Source organism: Eleutherodactylus coqui, chromosome 8 (assembly GCF_035609145.1).
Source record: "Eleutherodactylus coqui strain aEleCoq1 chromosome 8, aEleCoq1.hap1, whole genome shotgun sequence".
Lineage (NCBI taxonomy): Eukaryota > Metazoa > Chordata > Amphibia > Anura > Eleutherodactylidae > Eleutherodactylus > Eleutherodactylus coqui.
In genome coordinates this window covers 104,832,662-104,852,402 of record NC_089844.1, presented here as the reverse complement: position 1 = coordinate 104,852,402, position 19,741 = coordinate 104,832,662, and the positions used below count along the sequence as shown (strand labels likewise).

The 19,741-nt window shown below is 42.1% G+C and overlaps 1 protein-coding gene across 3 annotated transcripts in view; it reads right to left on the bottom strand.

Moving 5' to 3' along the window:
- Nucleotides 1-3: 3 nt before the first annotated feature.
- Nucleotides 4-19,741, bottom strand: part of METTL22 (methyltransferase 22, Kin17 lysine) — a 118,412-nt gene continuing 98,674 nt past the window's right edge. The window contains exons 9-11 of one of the 3 annotated variants that reach the window (XM_066576156.1): nt 14,555-14,657; nt 8,596-8,761; nt 4-1,510 (exon numbers count right to left, since the gene is read on the bottom strand). In XM_066576156.1, the coding sequence (XP_066432253.1) occupies nt 1,475-1,510; nt 8,596-8,761; nt 14,555-14,657 (305 nt within the window). In that variant the 3' untranslated portion in view covers nt 4-1,474. Of the gene's footprint in view, nt 1,511-8,497; nt 8,762-14,554; nt 14,658-19,741 lie in introns of those variants that run through there. The other 2 variants (XM_066576157.1, XM_066576155.1) reach the window with 2 other exon arrangements.

The window sequence follows — 19,741 nt, the reverse complement described above, 5'->3', positions numbered from 1 at the left end:
CTCTAATAATAACATGAAACCAAAAAGGTAGAAAACACCAGGAAGAAAAAAACAACCAAAGTTTAGAAATACAAAAATATTATTTGCTCTGGCCATATTTGTCACCATTTATTCTTCAATGTTTCAGTCCTCGTTCATTATCTATATTAGAAAAAATGCTGCTACATGATCCACGCAGAGTCTTCAATCCCTGATGGAAGATTTTGATCAAATGAGCCTATGTGTTCCTGAATATGACCCTATATATAAAAAAATACTGTGAGGGTGAATTCACATGCAGCAGATTTGTTGCTTACATTCCAGTGAAGGAAAATCAGTTCCATTCATCTGAATGGGTTGTTTTTGTGGCATGTGAATGCATTTCTGCAAACTCTATGTAAATGAATGGCACAGGTACACAAATTTTTGCAACAAATCTGCTGCATGTCAATTATATCTTTAAATGGATTGTAGCAGAATATCAAGTTATTTCCCATCTGTGGGTCGGATAGGGTATACTGCTGATTGGTGGAGTCTGAGACCCCTGCCAATCTTAAGAACGGGGTCCCGTGTCCCCCTTCCCCCTCCAGATCGCCCGGGATAACGTAGTATCCTGGTACAACCGCTTTAATGGTGTGAAACAGCTACATGCCAGAAATTAGGCAAACTACATTTAGCCCACCATCTATCTGTCTATGTCCACAATGTTCTTTCCTTGTAGATGTTAGTGGAAAGCTAGGCTGTTCCCCTTTACATTATTTGATTAGCCTTTGTAGGACGCAATATTAAAACCCCTAAAAATATATATATATCATACCTGCATGGACCAAATGATTCGTTATGTCATAACCAAGCTTTGTTCTGCTTAAGGCAGGCTCACATGAGAGTGATTAAATTGCGTAATACGTTGTGAATGGAGTCAATGAAAGTACTTTGATTTTCATGAATCCATTTACACTTGCGTAAATACATTGCGTATAATACGCGGGTAAAAAAGATCCATTTTCTATTTTTCCATATACTATGTGCGATAGAGCCCTATTGTTCTCTATGGGGACGTAATAAACGCTGCACATAAGCAAATACATTACGTATGTGCAGCGTTTATACGCAACATCGCCAAAAGAAAAAAAAAAAAAAAAAGAAGTCAGACTACGCCTGACAGCGTGTGTGAAATACGCTGTCATGCGCAGTGAAAACTCACTGCCCCACATGGTGATACGCTGACTCACACAGCGGTAAACCACTGCCTTATACAGACAGCGTTTTACAACACGCTCGTGTGAGCCTGGCCTTTGTCAGTATGGTTGCAAACAAAAAAGTCAAGTACGTAGTAGCAATTGGGCTTTACTTGTTAGTCAATTAAAAACAGTTTAGTATCTAAAATCGGATCACTTGTGTGCAGTTCACTGAAGTATCCCAGATGATCCCTGGTCAGTGTGTTCTCAGAAGAGGATTCTTTGGCTTTTCACATCATCGTAATTCACAATGGACATCAAGTAAGAGTTGTAGCTGTAAGTTTCCATAGCTCCTGTTGAGAAGATTAATAGCTAAATCAGAATAATAAAGAAATCAGGGAACCTGTCAGCTTGAAGATGCTGTCCCAACTGCAGGCGTCAGGTTATAGAGCAGGAGGCCCCAGCAGATTGATGTATAGACGTATGGGGAAAGATTCAGTAGAACTTGTCTATTATTTATAGGTCTGCCCATTCTGAAGTGAACAGTCCAATGGGCGGTGCTATCAGTGATTGACAGCTGTGTATGACTGACATACAGGGGTTGCTGTCAATCTCTGATAGGACCGCTCATTGGAATGTTCACAATCTTTCCACATAAAACTATACATCAACCTGCTCAGCTCCTTCTGCTCTATAGCATGGTGCCGGTAGTTTGGACAGAATGTGTGAGCTGGCAGATTCCTTTTAAAGTAAAAGCAAATAAAATAAAAGTAACCCAACAACAGTATCTCTTCCTAAGGGCTTATTCACACAGGCGAGCGCGATATCAGGCAGAGAAACACAGCCCAATATCGAGCTTGCCAAGATGTGTTTTTTACAGCGATGTGGGTGCCATGTAATGGCTTATAAGGTCTCATTGAAAACGATGGGCAAAGCATTCCAAAGGGAACACCCAAAGAATTAACATGATGCAATTTATTTTTCTTGCAGCGATGTTGCAAGTAAAAAAAATTGCTTATGTGAATGAATCCATTAAAAAAAAAAGAGGGATTTCATATTCGACAGTTTATTGTTCATGTGAATAAGCCCTAAAACAAAGTGTACATTACAGTGTAAATCATGGAATTCTATTTTACATAAAATACTAGACCCTTTTGCTTTATAAATATTGTGTATAGAACCTTTATGATATTATTGTCCCTCTTGGGTTACATTACACAGGGTGCACACGGGGGAAATATGGAAGGACTTGCTGACACCAGCATTACAGCCCCATTAGGGATTTACATTTTTTCCCTATTGATTTTAATGGGTTTTTCAAAAAACTGAAAAGTCTGCTTTTTTTACCATTTTGTTTGGTTTCAGTTTTTTAAAAGGAACAGAAAGGACTGCAGCCTGCGCCATTTGTTCTGTTTCATAAAAAGAAACTAAACACGACAGAAGCAAATGGAAACCTTTCCATTTTTTTGTAATCAATGGGAAAAAATAAAAACATTTGAATGTGTTTTAACTCTTTGTCTTCTCCAAAATTGACCAGAAAAATGGAAATCCCCAACGAAGGTGCAACGCTGGTGTGAACAAGCCCTGAGAGCTAGTTCAGATACATGGCTTTCAGTAACCTCCTCCTTTGGGTAGAAGGGAAACTGATGTCTAAACTAATTCTATTCTTGTCAACAGCAACAATTGTGAACAAGAACAGCAAAAATGCCAGTTGATCTGAATGGAGTGTGAAATGGGTGCAGTCTGGGTACAGGATTCCCATCTGGACTGCCTTTTTTACCTTATGATGTGAGGCCTATGTTGAAATTCTGTGAGTGAAAAAAAGGCTTACAATGAAAGTACAAAAATATGACACTCATAGGAACACATTAGTGGCGTTTACTGTGAGCTGTAAAAAGAAAAAGACTCTAATATGTAAAAAAACATAAATCAACCCTTTTTTTTTAAACAGACACGGGCCCTAGAGGCCCATTAATACGATATGATGATCGCTCAAAATTCGCTCAAGCAGTTTGAGTGATAGTTTTGAGCGATCATCTTTGCATAACTCTAAGTAGCTAATTAGCTACTTAAGAGTTATGCAGGCGGAGCGGGATACCACTGCAATCGTTCCAAGAAGAAAGCAGCTGTTTTGTATATGCAAACAGCTGTATTGTTCTTGGAGCTTTCAGCTGGTGTCCCACTGAGAACTGCCAGCGGGATACCAGCTGAAAGAATACTATAAGCGCCGCCCGCTGAGAAAATCAGCGTGCGGCACTAATAAGAGTCATTGGTGATTTCTAGCTTGCTGGAAATCACTGATGAACGCCTAGTGCACAAACAGCGCATGATGGCAGCGCGTTTAGACTGAATGATTATCGCTCAAAAGATGGCTTATGAGCGAATTTTGAGTGATAATTGTTGTATCTAAATGGGCCTTAACCACTCTTACAAGCTGGCTCTGAATTTACATTTGGATGGCAATCCTCCAAAAGAGGCAAAAAGTACTTTCAAGTTCTCCTGAATACCAGTTTACAAAGGAATTACACCCTATTTACATTACATTTTCGCATAAGTCTTGCATGTTGATAGATGCACAAAACTCACACACAAATAGATTTCATTGTTTGCAATGGGTCTATTTACATGGGCGATTTCTCTCTCACAGCCCTACTGCGAGACGGAAAAGTGGCAGCATGTCCTATTTTCGTGAGAGTCTCACATCAGAAAAGAACATACAGATTTGTGGTCTCCCGCACATTGCACAGATCATGGATGCAGTGTCCGTATTCTTTGTAATGTGAGTCGCACCCAGGAACGTTGGTCGCCTCGCTATCTGTTATTTTATAATTGCTTATCTCTACGGGACTCCAGACAAATAAAATGCCCTAGAAACTTTGGCTCCTAAACTGATTGATTTAGGAGCAAACTTTATATTTTTAATCAGCCAATTTAAATACATATATAATGAATGTTATAATAAGAAAGTCTTACTGCATGCAGTGCCCGCATGTCTCTTCTCCCTCGGATTCCTCTTTTTCTGCAGAGGAGGTTTCCATGCGTCAAATCCACAGCATTTACAGCAGCAAAATAGATACAATTTAAACAAATTCATGAATTCATGATTGGCTCAGCGCAGGGACCAATCAGGTGCAGCTCTCAGCTATTGAATGACAGTTGAGAGCTGCCCCTGATTGGTCCCTGCGCTGAGCCAATCAGAGGCAGCACTCACTCACCCATTCATGAATGGGTGAGTGAGAGCTGCCTCTGATTGGTGAGGGCTGTGACCAATCAGAGGCAGCCCATTCAGCAGGCGGGGATTTTAAATCCCCGCCTGCTGAATACTACTCAGAGCAGTTCAGGAGAAGTGCTGGCCGGCCGCGGCTGAACTCCGGCTGCACGGACAAGGTGAGTATATATATATTTTTTATTTTTACACATATTTGGATGATTTTCAGGGAAGGGCTTATATTTTTAAGCCCTTCCCGAAAATTCATCCTGCGCTCGCTGGCAGCCCATTGCTTTCAATGGAGCCGGCTGTATTGCCGGCTCCATTGAATTCAATGGGCAAACATCATTCTTCTCTGCCACAGCTGTGGCAGAGGAGAATAATTTGTGTAGTATATGTTCTCAATGGGGTTGGCGCTGCTGCCGCCGGCCCTATTGAGCACATATAGAGAACACAAGGAATCGCAGATAGGTGCGATCTGCGATTACTTGTGTCCTATAATTTATCGGACAAGCGCACAAAAAGCGCCCATGTGTCCGACACCATTGCAAAGCAATGGTTCTATAAAATCGCAGATTGCATGCGCATGCGCAAATCGCGCGAAAAATCGCCCGTGTGACCGAGGCCTAAATCAGCGTTCCCCCAACTCCAGTCCTCATGGACCCCAACAGGTCATGTTTTCAAGATCTACTATAGTAAAAACACCTGTGGCAATGTCTGAGGCACCAACAATAATTACATCACCTGTGCAACACTGAGGAAATCCTGAAAACATGAACTGTTGGGGCTCCATGAGGACTGGAGTTGGGAAACACTGGGGTAAATGGACTGTGTTTATGATGTGTAATGAGTTACGGCAGTGGGCCAAATCTAGAGAGCCAAAGGTAATGTATAAGTGACCATACGGTCAGGATTTATTTTGTGTATCGGTTAATACACAGTGTGAAATAATGTAATTTACCAACTCCCAACATGGGGTGGTTGGAATGTAAAAAAGGCAGTACAGGACTCATTTGAGGCCCTGTATTTGGAATGAGCACACTTCAAATTTGTTAATGGGAATCCACTGGAGGGCAAATCTGGTGCCAACAGCCACAGTAATTCCAGCTCCAACAGCACTTGCGTTGGACCTGAAGAGCCTGGATGTTCTTTCGAACCCTACGATTCTACTGTGAACTGTTACTGAGATTTATACAACTTGCAGATGCTGGACGTAAAAGTGTGTACCTCAGAGTTGCCTCAATCATCTTGAGGGGAGAAGATGGTGATCCTGAGTAGTGACTAATGCTCTATTGTCATTTTATATATATAACATTGCATATTTTATTAAATTAGTTTTTTTCCACTTAAAAATATGTTTCCAATTTATGTGGCCATGGTCTAAGAAATATTGACTGACCCAGACATATTTAATATTGTCACTACTGATTCATCCACTTATATTCTACTGTTGCTCTAAGTTTGCTGATAACATACAAACTTCAGATCAAACCTTTAATTTTAAGTCTTCATTTCCTATATTATTGCCTATGTAAAAAAAACTGTTTTAAATAGAAATCATTGGTAAAAAGACCAATTCTGAGAATCAGCTTGGATGTTATAAACAGTAGAAAGTTTCCTTATTTTCTACTTTTGCAATAACAAAAGAGAAGCAGGGGTATTGATGTGTGCTGTGTGAGAAGTGGCCTTGGAAATAAATTTAAGCCTCAGAGTCATCCATCAGATTCTTTTCTTAAGGTTTTAAATCTCAATAAAACCATTTAATAGCTAATGAAAGTATGTCTGCATTTTTTCTAAAAGTTAGATATCGGGTCTTGAAGTTGTGGTGAAGGGAGGAGGTTATACATTACATTCAGCTTAATCATGAGAAACAGTTTGTAGCTCTATGCTTAATAAGAAAGTCTCTACATACAGCCAGGAAAATAAGGTACCACGGTAAGTTTGATACCTATTTTAGTGGGATGTACCACAATAGTAATGAATTTCTTAACCCCTTAATGCTCTAAGATGCACATTTACATCTTGCAGCATCGGGGCATGTATGAAGAGAGATCGTGGGGCCAGTTCTCAGCTATCAGCAGCCAGGGATTTTAAATCCCCGCCTGCTGGTATCTCTGATTGTGATTGGCTGAAGCTCTAAAGTTCTCAGCTATCAGCGTTCAGCCAATCACAATCAGATCTACAAGCAGGCAGGGATTTTAAATCCCTGGCTGCTGATAGCTGAGAACTACAGAGTCGGGGACAGCGCCAGAAGTCGAGGCTGAGCCCCGGCAGCTGAAGGGAGGTGAGTATGCTTTTTTTTTTTTTAACACTACTTTTCTTGGATTTTCAGGGAAGGGCTTATGTTTAAAGCCCTTCCCTGAAATCCAATGACGGCAGCAGGATTCTCTACTGCAGCTGTCATGTGTGACAGCTGTGGTTGAGAATTGAAGAATTCCTCTGCTGCATCTACCACAGATGTGGCAGATGTAGCAGCAAGAAATTCTTTTAACTAGCGGGGGTGAAGGAAAGATCTGCCGCATGCAGCAGATGTATTCTTCATCCCCACGGGGGTTGCGGCAGTGGCGGAGAGGTACGTTTTTTTAATTGTTTTTTTTTTTTACACTAAAATGTTTCTTTTTCAGGGAAGGGCTTATATGTAAAGCCGTTCCCTGAAAAAGAATGCAAGGGGGCCGGCAGAGCATTGTTTTTAATGGAGCTGCCGGTAGCAGCCGCAGCTCCAGTGACAACAAGCACGCAGCTGTGTCCACGTGTGTTTTTGCTCGTACCTAGGTGCGCACGTATGTACGCACCTAAATATGCACAAAAACACGCTCGTGTGAACCCACCCTCATACAGTGACGTCGATGGATAAATAAAGAAGTTACGATTTTTCAAAAGACGGGAGGAAAATACAAAAAAGGGAAAAAAAGAGCTGTCTCATAATTGTGTATCATTATTTGGAAAGGTAGCATAAACGTACGCCAATCTGTATCGGCATGAAAGTGAAACAAGTGTTCCTCCTTTCGTATGCAGATTAATCCAGGAATCATATAATATACTGAACGCAATGTGTTGCGGTGCCTGGTATCCTAGTCAAACCCTTGTAGTGCGCAAAACGTAAGCAACAGTAAGATGTTAAGTTTAGAATAAATTACAGAACATCTGGTCGACTTTGTCCCATACCAAATAAATTAACCCTTGCATGACAAGAGTGTTGATGCCCAGAGCAAAATGTCATATTTTGGAATGCCACAATGTAAAATGTGATTTTTTTTTTTAAGTTTCTTTTCTACCCTCAAGTTTCTTTTTCCTTTCTTATAAGACAAGGAGCTTTCCTTTCATTTAAAATTTGGGCGTGGGGAGAAGGAAACCTCAATCCACGTAACGTATTGGCAGTTCAGTGTTATGGGTTCTGATTTCTGACATCCTAAAATTGAGTCATCAGTGTTCGACAGGCAGCAGGGAAGCAAGTTGGATGCTTGGCAGCCCAGCTAGTGGGGGAGTGACCAGTAGAAATAGGGTGATTGTGATCTCATTGTATAGAGCTCTTTGAGACCAGGTCAGTTCTGAAGACAGTCGTTGATTTTTTTTTGAATAATAAGTAAATGCAGTGTATACCAAATGTACTGTAACAAATGGGACTTGATGCTAATTAAAATGATACAGACATGGTATGCTAATGATGGGTGGATCGTGTGATCGGCGATTCACTTGCATCTTGTCCGGGCTCCGTCCTACCTCTGTCTTCTAAACATGGCTCCTGGAGTGTTTATTGAGGTCTTCAGCTCTGGAGACATATTGTGTCCCAAGTATTTTGCCCTTGCACCGCCCTGAGGTTCGAGCACATGCACGTGACGACATTCATGACAAGCAGACTCAGAGTAAGTCATATCTCAGGATGACAGCCTCTATTCAAGAAAATAAATGTACTGTTTCAACCAGCTAAGAGTCCCACATGTTACAAGTCATTTGGTTTACTTTGCAAAATTGAATTGCTAAACTTTTAATGTATTTTTATGCACCTTCCCCCTAGTTTGTATAATCACTGCACCTTTAGAATAGTGATGGTCAAGATAAATTAACTACAGTATGTAGCTCACTGCAAGAAATTGAGAAACGGGGTTAAAACATTTTTTTTTATTACCACCAATCTATATAATGTGAGACAGTGACAAAATCACACTGCAATGCAGAGACTGTATCCACCTCCTATTTGCACAGATTAGTACTGAAACAAAACCAACCTACCAAGTGTTCTCGTTCATAGCTGAAGAACTGTGGAAACACTGGTTTGATTTCCGTCGCCGTCCACTTTAGCTTCCCATTGTCGATCTTTACAAAATTGTTTAAGCAATTTCGGAAATGATTGTATGCATCACATGTAATGTCCATATATCTTAAAGTAAAGTTAAACCTAAGAGAGAAGTATAGAAAAACATTTGACAAACTGTAAGAGGGGCTTACATTTTTTTTCAAGTTGTGTTATGTACATCAAATCTTAAAGTGGTTGTCCGAGTTGTTTTTCGAAAATTTCTGTTCCCCATTGCCAAAAATGATAAAAGATGCTATAGTCAGCTCTCCTGGCTCCCCATATGTCCAGTGTAAACACAGCCAAACAAATGATAAATCATTCACTTTTTGTTTATCGCTTATTTAATGCAGGCATAAAAATCATCATTGGCTCATTCACCTATTGTTCAGTTTCAGCGAATGTGAACGACTACACAATTTCTTGTTTGAACGAGCCAACAATGTATCTGGCCATATAAACATGTTTACAGAGCGAACTCTGACAGTGTTCGCTCATTCAAACTATTTATATTGTTTCGTGTAAACGGACCCTTAGGCAAAGTGGCACATTTGTGGGCAGACAAGGTTGTCATACTGGGCTGTACATTGAAATCATGGGACTCCATAGTAAAAGTTAGAATCCCCCCATAGAAAAGATTACATTACAGGCAGCATATCTATAATACACTGGGTTTAGAAACAGCAGGTCAGTTCTAGGATACCTCTCAATAATGTTGTCATCATATAATAAGTCAGATACCAGTTCTACAGAGTACTAGTGATTATAGTGCAGTTACCACCAGTGGTCACAGGTGGCAACTTTGCTGATTGGTGATGTCCGTTTCCGCTTTTGTTCTTTATCTGGGTCTAGACTGCCATGCAGATTTCCTCCAGCCACAACTTCTCTCTGCACACTCTTACCATCCTGCCAGTACCCCAAGGAACCTCTCAGTAGCCCCTTGAAGTACTAGTGTCCCCTCTCTGGCCTCCCATAGTACCAGTGTTCCCTCTGTGGCCTCCCATAGTACCAGTGTTCCCTCTGTAGCTCCTAATAGTACTAGTGTTCCCTCTGTGCCCCCCCCACCCCCCCATAGTACTAGACTACTGTCCCCTCTGTGGTCAGACAAAGCAGTAGTGCCCCCTCTCTGTGCCGCACAAAGCACTGTTGCCCCCTCTTTGTGGACCACTAAATAATTAAGTACCCTCTTTGATTTTCCAGCAGCACAAGCTTCCCCTAAATTCTAGCTATTTGAGATGCTGTTCTCTCGGTCAGTGCAAGTTGCTCCTGCCCCCTCTCTTGTCAGTACTATACTGAGAGCAGGAAGGAGGCCATCTACACTGACTGAGAGAGCAGACTCCTGAGCAGCTACAATGTGAGACTTGTGCTGCTGGACAGTCAGGGGAAGGGAGAGTCAAGCGAGAAGTGGGACAAGGGCAGAGCCATAGCAGTCACATGATCTGCTTATATTGACGGCATCCCACTGCTGTCACATGACTAAATATGCAGTCTGATATAAACTTGTAAACTTTTGTAAACTTTCATATTTTCTAAACTTTGTGTAGGGAGTCGTTTTCCTGTTGATGTTTTGCATGTTTTTCCAAACACACCTGCAGCCATCAGAAATGGTGCCAGCAGATAAACGGAAAAGAAGCCAAGATATCAGCAAGTGATTTCCTTTGGCTTGCAGCTTAATAAGCAGTTCTGTTAAACATCATTTAGTAGAAATATAATGGTGATGTTTATACTGTTCACTTGCAACCAGTTTTCCAAACCCATATATTTGTTCATGTGAATGCTAATCCCTCAGATTACGGGTTCTGCACATTTTCCGACTTAGCAGTTTCCACTTTACATGCCTTAATGCTTGGAATGGACATTTAAGCGGCTATCAAGACATAAAAACAACGAGCTATTTCTTTCTGATCCCAGCGGAGCATTCATGTCATGCGAGACCAGAAAAATACATTACACTATTATGCTGGGACACCATTTCCACCCTCGCTGACACAGGAGTAAGGAGGAAGATGCTGACCAGATGTTTTAGACTTCCGTTATTGAATTTGTAATCTACAAATTGAAATGTAAGATGTGGCCTGCTGCTAACTCGAACTTCCCTTCATTTATTTCACAGCAGTACATATGTGAGGATTAGTAGCAGAAAGGATTAGTTTACATATTAGAATCTCCATTTTCATATCGTTAACAGTCTTGAACAAGGCCTGTCACACAGAGAATGGCGTTAACATACTGTACCATAACTGGCGACATATTCACATTACTACATAGTAAATATTGCTGCGGAGGAGGAGTATATCTCCTGATATGTACAATGCTGTGGTGGAGAATAATGCATTATTATAAATCTCAATATACGGTGACGCTGGAAACTTTGACCCATGCTCTGCAGGCTGGAAAATATCTACAGAACATCATTTGTTTGGCAAGTCTGCTAAATGGATGTCTACAATTTGTATCCACCATCAGTTTGAGCTGCAAAGGAACCACCTCAAAACACCAAGCTGCCTATTACCAAATGATGAACTTGGCCCAAACCTTATAGGGTTTTCAACTGTCGGCAATTATTAACGGGGTTGTCCGTTTACAAATCAGCTGTTTAAAATTAGAGCCAAATGTGTAAAAAAAACCCCAAAAAATGGTTCTTACTAGAGATGAGCGAACGTACTCGTTTAGGGCTATTTCGCAATCGAGCATCGCTTTTTCAAGTAACTGCCTACTCGGGTGAAAAGATTCGGGGGGCGGCGTGGTGAAGCGGGGAGTAGCAGAGGGGAGCTCCCCCCCACCCCCCTCTGCAACCTCCCGCTCACCCCCGGCGCCCCCCGAATCTTTTCACCCTAGTAGGCAGTTACTTGAAAAAAAGCGATGCTTGATTGCGAAATAGCCCTAAATGAGTACGGTCACTCATCTCTAGTTCTTACCTGTCCTGAGCCATGGTGATTTAGCGTTGCAGCCATGCGTTTCTCCTAGTCTCTATTACAGTAGTAGATGACCAGTGCAGCCAATCAGAGGCCGCGGTGTTACTGCCCATTCTCCTAGCATCAGTGCTCACCTTCTTGGCGCCATGATGCCAGGAGTTTGAACTGGTGATAGTGCGGCCTCTGATTGGCAGGCAGCGGACACCTGACTCCCACTGTCCAGAGAACCCGGGAGAATTGTGGGGCTGCATGGCTGGATCACCGGGGCTCAGCACAGATTAGGATTAGTGATGAGCGAGCATACTCGCTAAGGGAAATTGCTCGAGCAAGCATTGCCCCTAGCGAGTACCTGCCCGCTCGAGACAAAAGGTTCGGCTGCTGGCGGCGGGCAGGGAGCTGCGGGGGAGAGCGGGGAGGAACGGAGGGGAGATCTCTCTCTCCCTCTCTCCCCCCCCCCCCGCTGACTGCCGCTACTCACCGCTCCCCCGCGCCGGCACCCGAACCTTGTGTCTCGAGCGGGTAGGTACTCGCTAAGGGCAATGCTCGCTCGAGCAATTTCCCTTAGCGAGTATGCTCGCTCATCACTAATTAGGATACTTTGTTTTATTTATTTTTTTTAACTCATTTGGCTCTAATTTTAAAAAGTTGTTTTATAACTGGACAACCCCTTTAAAAGTAATGAAAGAACCTATACTCATCACTGTGAGTCCCGTCTGAAGTAAGGTACACGTATCATTAACTATTTAGACTATGTAGCCTGTCTGTATTACACCAGTCTGGCCCAGAGTAGATGAGGCTATGCTGGTTGCTATTATAGTACCGTGTAAATTACATATTAACTGCTATTACTTGGAATGAAGATTTTTACTTTCTTAGCTGATGGCTATTTAATTAGATAGTCAAGCAGATCAAGCAAAGAAACAGCTAATAACTTGTAAGTACAGGTGAAAGATGTGCTGTAGTCGCACATATAATTGGCAACATATACAAATACATTGTTATCCGGGTCATGAATATGTAAGAGAAATTCCTATTTTTGAATGGGGCCTAATATAATGTGTTCTTATACTGTATAATCACCATGTACTTGGCTGTCAATGCCATGAGAATCAGCTCTGTAAAATAGCAAGAAAGAACATTCTGCTTCTCTACTACAAATGTGTTTTGCCTTTTCATACAATACTTGTATAGAATATCTGAGATCACAATTTTTCTGCACAGGAACATTTGCTTCACATTCTTATACATTCTGTCTTATATGCATGAAGATATACATAGTCATTAATTAATAATTCCCAAAGGTGCACTCTAACAGCAGTACCATAATGACAATACTCATTATCTCTACAGCAACCATTATAAATCTAATTAAAGCAACCCTCCGATTTCAGGACAAAGTTCTGTCCTGGGCACAAGAGGGGGGGATAGAAATGTATTACCGGCAGTTCTTTTTGCCAACCCTCTGATCCATCAGTTCTGGGTCCTATTTTCAGGTTTTTAAGATGGCTACAACAATTTTCCAACTACCCAATGAACAGTGTGCACTGCTCTCTGATTGGCTAGTGCTGATCATGTGAGCAGGTCTGGCCAATCAGGGTGCATGTATAGTGCATTAACAGCCTAACGATACCAATGCACTGTGGGGATTGGATAGTCAGAAGATTGTGTCCCTCATCTTGGATGGCTAAAAATGTGATCTAGAACCAGTGAATCAAAGGGATGGCATAGAAGAACAGCGGGAGGTAATATATCCCCTTACCACTCTGGTCCTAGGAAAGCATTTAGTCCTGAAACCAGAGGGTCACTTTGAGGCTATGATTAATTTGGCTACTGCCATAAACTGCTTTTAGGAGGTGATGCCAGTAAGCACTGAATGAGACTGCTGAAGCCAATTAGCATGTATACAAAGACTGGAGGAGGACCATGGACACAATAGGGCTGGAATACAGTGCTTAGCTGTTTTCGTCAATCCACAGTATGGAGTGGCAACGCACATGCGAGACTACTGATCAATTCAAACTCCTCCTTTATGTGGTCAGGCAGTGAGGAGGAATGGGAGTTCGGGAACCCCTTTTTACTAAGCAGAGGGGCCACCGGTGATCAGATATTTATTACCTATCCTATGTTATTTTATTTGTCTACCAGTTTGTGTTCCGTGATTAAATGCCAGGTTTTCAACATTATACTTCCTTAGGCCAGGCTCACACGACCGGGTCGGATTCCACATGCAGGCGGCCTGCAGCGGATTCTAGCTATGAGCCCGGACGGTGACCCAGCATATGGCAAGTAACTGTATTGCGTATGACCGTGGAGGCACGCAGGTAGTAATGCACAGTATAGTTTAGTTTTTATTTCCCGCACCGTCGCTTAGGATGACACGGGACTGGCAGCCTATATGCAATGTTAACTGTGTCGCATACATTCATTGACATCAATGGAGGCCGTCTGAGCAGAATCTGATGGTGAAATAGAGAATGCTGTGATTTTTCTTATGCTTGCAGAATCCGAAACTCGTACCCGTGGGTGTGAAGGAAAATTCGAAACTATATGCCTTTTAATACCCATGTTTAACCGCGGATTGCCAGTGCAGATGCCGATCGCAGTATCCACTATTCAAATCCAGTCGTCTGAGACCGGCCTTACTCTCCCCTTGACAGGCTTCTGGCTTAGTGCACATGTGGATGGGGGTGACAGGCACGATAACTGTTGGCCAAAAGTGTGTTCAGCCAACAGTTATCTGACCTCTATGGCTACCCTAGCACTATACACATAAATAAGACTCTCTATTCTACGATGAATGGGGCTGCACTCCATCACTTCTTGAAGGCTCATAATCCATGATATTTCTCTTATAAGTGACTTCTATCTATTTTAGCTACCAAAAAACTTGAAAATCCTGGATAAGTCCAATATTATATGTGTGAAAAAGTAACACTGTATTCTTTCAATGGTTGTAACTATACACATGACTCATACGGCTTACCTCCTTTCAATAGATAAATAAATAGTGCAAAGTCTTGTTAATGCATATGTGATTCGGTACAGAGTTTTGAACAGTGCATCAGTGAGGTCGTCGTCATAAAATACTGAAAAATAAAAATGATAGCATTGTTATAAATTTAATTGCTATGTGTCTTGGCAAACAAACATACAAAATGCATACAGCAAATACCCCATTTTACATTACAAAGATATAATGTATTATATAAAGAGGCTATCCACAGTAAGACTGTTCTCCACATGTACAGCAAATACTATGTATTTTCAGTGCAGATTTACAAAGACCATTAATGTTGTGTTCAGTGTATTACGCATAAATTAAAAGTAATGGTACGGTAATTAAAAAGATTTGTAATGAAAAGCAAAAATCCTGTCAAAATTGAAAAAAAACATATTACATAAGGTTCTTGTGTGTTCATGTGATGATTTATGCACAAAACAGAATGCCAGAAGGTATACATGGTCTCATTATGTTAAACTTCAAATTGCCTGAGGCAAAAAAATGACCTATTTGTCATACCTTCCCAAAATGAAAAAAAATTAATCTTTATTACACGTAGACAAAGGCGCTACGACAAAGACAAACTAAAAATACAGGAACAGGCGGTCCAAATACACCAAGCCAATGGATCACTTTAAGACGTGTGTATTGCAGGTAGTATCATAGTCAGAGCAAACTGGCTAAAGCTAAGCAAGCCTAGGAGATGAATCCACCTCCATAGAAAGCATTCTAGCTATCACGGTAGAGTAATATAATATGGACCTAAACTAAAAACACGAACGTATTCTCCCCCACCCCCCCAACATGTTTTGCCATGACCGGCTTCATCAGGGGTATAATGTTGGGCTGTAGTAAGGCAGCGCAGGACTGACAACTCTCTTATGGGATAGGGGTGGTGAGACTCCTGCTCAGTGACTCAATGAAACATTCCACGATCCGATATCCAAAGGATTGTACAGTGCTCCTTCGTTGACATCACAGATCAGAAGCAAATAACCAATCTCCATCAGGAAATGTAACAAAGACCAGGACCATGCTCAGTTAAGTAAAAGAGACACTTACAAAATCTGTAGGTTGAAAATACCACATGGTTCATAGAAAGCTTTATATGGAGGTGGATTCATTTACCACTCTCCTATTACTGTGAGCTTTAGCCACTTTGGTCTGACTATGATAACACCTGCAATACACAAGTCTTAAAGTGATGCATTCCTAAATAGAATATAGTCCAGGCAGCATCAGATGTATCCAAAGAATTTTTATTCCTCCATAAAAAAACTGTCGACGTTTCGACTTGTGCAAGGGTCTTTATCAAGCTTGATAAAGACCCTTGCACCTGTCGAAACGTCGCCAGTTTTTTATGGAGGAATAAAAATTCTCTGGATACATCTGATGCTGCCTGGACTATATTCTATTTAGGATTTCTGTGGTGGGTCATGATCTGGACCCTGCTGGGCTTTGCAATTTTTCCCTCCTCGCCTGTTAAATACGGCTTTTGAAGAAACCGGGGAGTTTGAGTTATCCCTAAAGTGCTGCTGCTGATAAACCTGTGACTACGATTAAAGTGATGCATTGGCTTAGTGGATTTGGACTGCCTGCTCCGGTATTTTTAATTGTCTTTGTCTTAGCGCTTTTGCATACATGTAAAAAAAGATTTATTATTTTGCTTTCATTTTGGGAAGGTATGATGAATAGGTCATTTTTTTGCCTCTGGCAATTTGAAGTTTAGCATGAGATGATTTATCCTCTACTCATGGTAGGAAAATAGGCAGAATGAGATGATTTATCATCCGACTTAAAGGGGTTGTCTCGCGAAAGCAAGTGGGGTTATACACTTCTGTATGGCCATATTAATGCACTTTGTAATATACATCGTGCATTAAATATGAGCCATCGCCCGATTAGACGCGCTTGCGCAGAAGGGTCTTCTGCCTTCGAGTCTGCCTGGCAGCAGCGGCGTTCTGGCCCCGCCCCCTTCTATGCGTCATCGCGTAGCTCCGCCCCATCACGCGTGCCGATTCCAGCCTCCTGATTGGCTGGAATCGGCACACGTGATGGGGCGGAGCTACGCGATGACGCGTAGAAGGGGGCGGAGCCAGAACGCCGCCGCTGCTGCCGAACCGAGCCGAAGGCAGAAGACCCTTCTGCGCAAGCGCGTCTAATCGGGCGATTAGACGCTGAAGTTAGACGGAGCCATGAAGACGGGGACGCCAGCGCAGGGAAGGTAAGTGAATAACTTCTGTATGGCTTATATTTAATGCACGATGTATATTACAAAGTGCATTAATATGGCCATACAGAAGTGTATAACCCCACTTGCTTTCGCGAGACAACCCCTTTAACAAAAAAAAAAGTTTTTCATTTCAATTACTGTTTTATTGGTAATTAAAATTTTGGAAAAAACAAATATGTAGATGAGTTTAAATGGTCACTCGGGCGAAAGCACAATGTTCCATCCCTGCTCCCCTCACCTGATTGCCTGTTACATTCAGGATGCCTCCTATGCATACTACAGTCACTTCCTTGCAGTGCAGCCTCCAGTGTAATACTTATCAGGCACCATCTTGACACGAAGATCTCTCCCTGCTTTATAATATATACATAGACCGTGCCGCAGTAATTATTTTTCTCACCCCTATGGGTGGTATGTGTCTTTCTCAACCTCGGGTCCTGTACCAGAGACCTGGGAGTCTGAGAGTTCTGCGCAGAATCTTGGCTGTTCCTAATATTACACTCTTCTTCATAGTGTGCTCGGTTGTTGTTCCTGGGATTTGTTGGAGCCATTCCACTGGCTTAGGAGTTACAGCCCCAAGTGCTTCTACCACCAGTGGGACCACTTTGGCCTACACTTTACATATCCGTTTTAGTTTTTCTTTCAGGCCTCAGTACTTCTCCAGTTATTCATACTCCTCCTTCTTGATATTGCTGTAGCTTGGTACCACTACATCTATCACCACCATTGTCTTATGGTGCTTATCAATTTCCAGAATGTCTCATTGGTTGGCCAATACCTGTTTGTCCGTCCATATCTGGAAGTCTCACAGAATCTTGGCATTTTTATTCTCCACAATTTTCTGCAAAGTATTCCACCTGGAATTGGGAGGGTTTAGCTCATAAACTGTGCAGATGTCCCTTTACACAATGCCCACTACTTAGTTGTGCTGCTCAGTGTATGCTGTTCCTGCTTGCATTCTGCCACTATGTGTTGGACTGTCTAAGGCCTCTCAGCACAGTTTGCACCTTAGATCCTGTCTAGTGTGGTAGATTCCAGCTTTTTTAGATCTGGTGCTTAGTGCCTGTTCTTGTGCTGCTATGATCAGTACCTCAGTGCTGTCTGAGTCCAGCTACTAGTAGGTTTGCCCAATGTCAGCCACTTCAACTATTTGTCGATGGTACATCCCATCCAGGGGCTTATTTTGCCACGGTTCTTCTTTTATTTGTTCTTCCTTCTATGTCAGCTGCTGCAGCCTCAGGCATTTTGACCCCCATTAGACCCCATCCATCCTCTCTCTGTTTAGTGTACATTGTGAAGAGCTTTCAGGTCTTCACATCCGCAACCTCCATTGTCTTCTTTTGGCCAACTCGCTATGCCAGCAGGGTATCTTATGACTGGCAAGGTGTGCATGTTGATGCCATGGATCTTGTTCTTCCTATTGAGCTGGCTCTTTTGGACCTTTCTTATCCTTTGGTGGTACTTGGATGTTGTTGTCTTCCTTGTATTTTTCTTATGGTCCCCATGAAATTGTACAATACCAAGGTACTTGTAGCTGGTCTGTATGGCTGCTCGATGCTCTGCTGACAATTCCACCCTATCAGTCTTAAAAATGTTGCCTCTCTTTGCTACCATCTGGCCTCACTATTTCTGTCCAAACAACATCCCAATGTCCTCATTGTAAATCTGTCTCAGCTGAATCAGTGAGACCATGTCTTGCTCACTCTTAGCATACAGCTTGATGTCATCCATATACAGTAGAAGAGGTGTCTGATGGTAGTTCCCCTCTTAAGCTTGTATCCATATCCAGTTATTGTGATTATCTGGCTGCAGAGACATTGCATCACCTTGGCATATGCTGCACTTGATGGTTACTTGTGCTAGCTGTCTTGAGTTGACTTCCAGTGTTGTCTTCCAGAATCTCATTGAGTTATCGAGATAGGTCCTTAGTGTCCTGTTGACTTTGTAGAATGCAAGGCATTCACAGATGCATGAGTGTTAACATTGAGTCATAGGCTATGCATATGTTCAGGGCCAGATTATCATTGGTACATTAGGAACACTAGCCCTAGGGTCCACAATGTCCGATATTCTGTGGAGGCCCCTGGCTGCCCGCTCTCTAAAGGGCTAAGGGAGGACCCACCACTGATTCTCACTGGTTTGGCAGATCCAATGAGAAACAATGATGCCCTTTTCCAGTCTGCTGGTCCAAAACAAATATGCTTACCTATTGTCCTCCTTAAGCCACTTCAGACTGTTCTTACTTACTTCCGGGTACGTTTACATGCTGATACATGTGAGTGATGCTGGCCAATCCCTGGCCTCAGACTCTGAGACCAGGGATTGGTCTTCATCAGTCACGTGTATCAGCACATACACTTGCTGCCAGGAAGTAAGAAAGAGCAGTCCAGAGCGACTTTAGGAGTGTAACAAGTTTTTTTTTTAAACTGGAACAAATTAGGGCCTGTAAAGAGGCACTGTTTCCTTTATAGGGCAGAAAAGAGGCATAATTAATTATGGGGCCAGTAAATGGGCAATAATTTTCTTTATGTTGAAAGAAATGGTTTCATAATTATGGGGGGAGAAAAGATGGCATAATTACCTAGGAGGGCAGGGTAGGGGCATTATTAGTAATGGGGACATAAAACAAGATGCTTTCAGTACCTTCCACACAGTAAAAGTAACACTTACTGTGTAGGGCCTAATTACCATCTTGTGCTCTATCACCATGTAGGGCTGGTATCAGATTATTTAGAGATATACTATTACTTTACTATTACTGTGAGGTGATCACTAAGGGGTACTATCACTGTGAGCGGATACAAAGGGTGTGGCTTAGAGTAAAAGAAGCGTGGCCTAAACATTTTCAGCTACGTGTGTCGCAAGGTTTTCTGCACTCTTCTTTTTGCAAAAGTTGTGAGCTACAATAAAGACAGGAGCCAGGGAGAAGGAAGCAC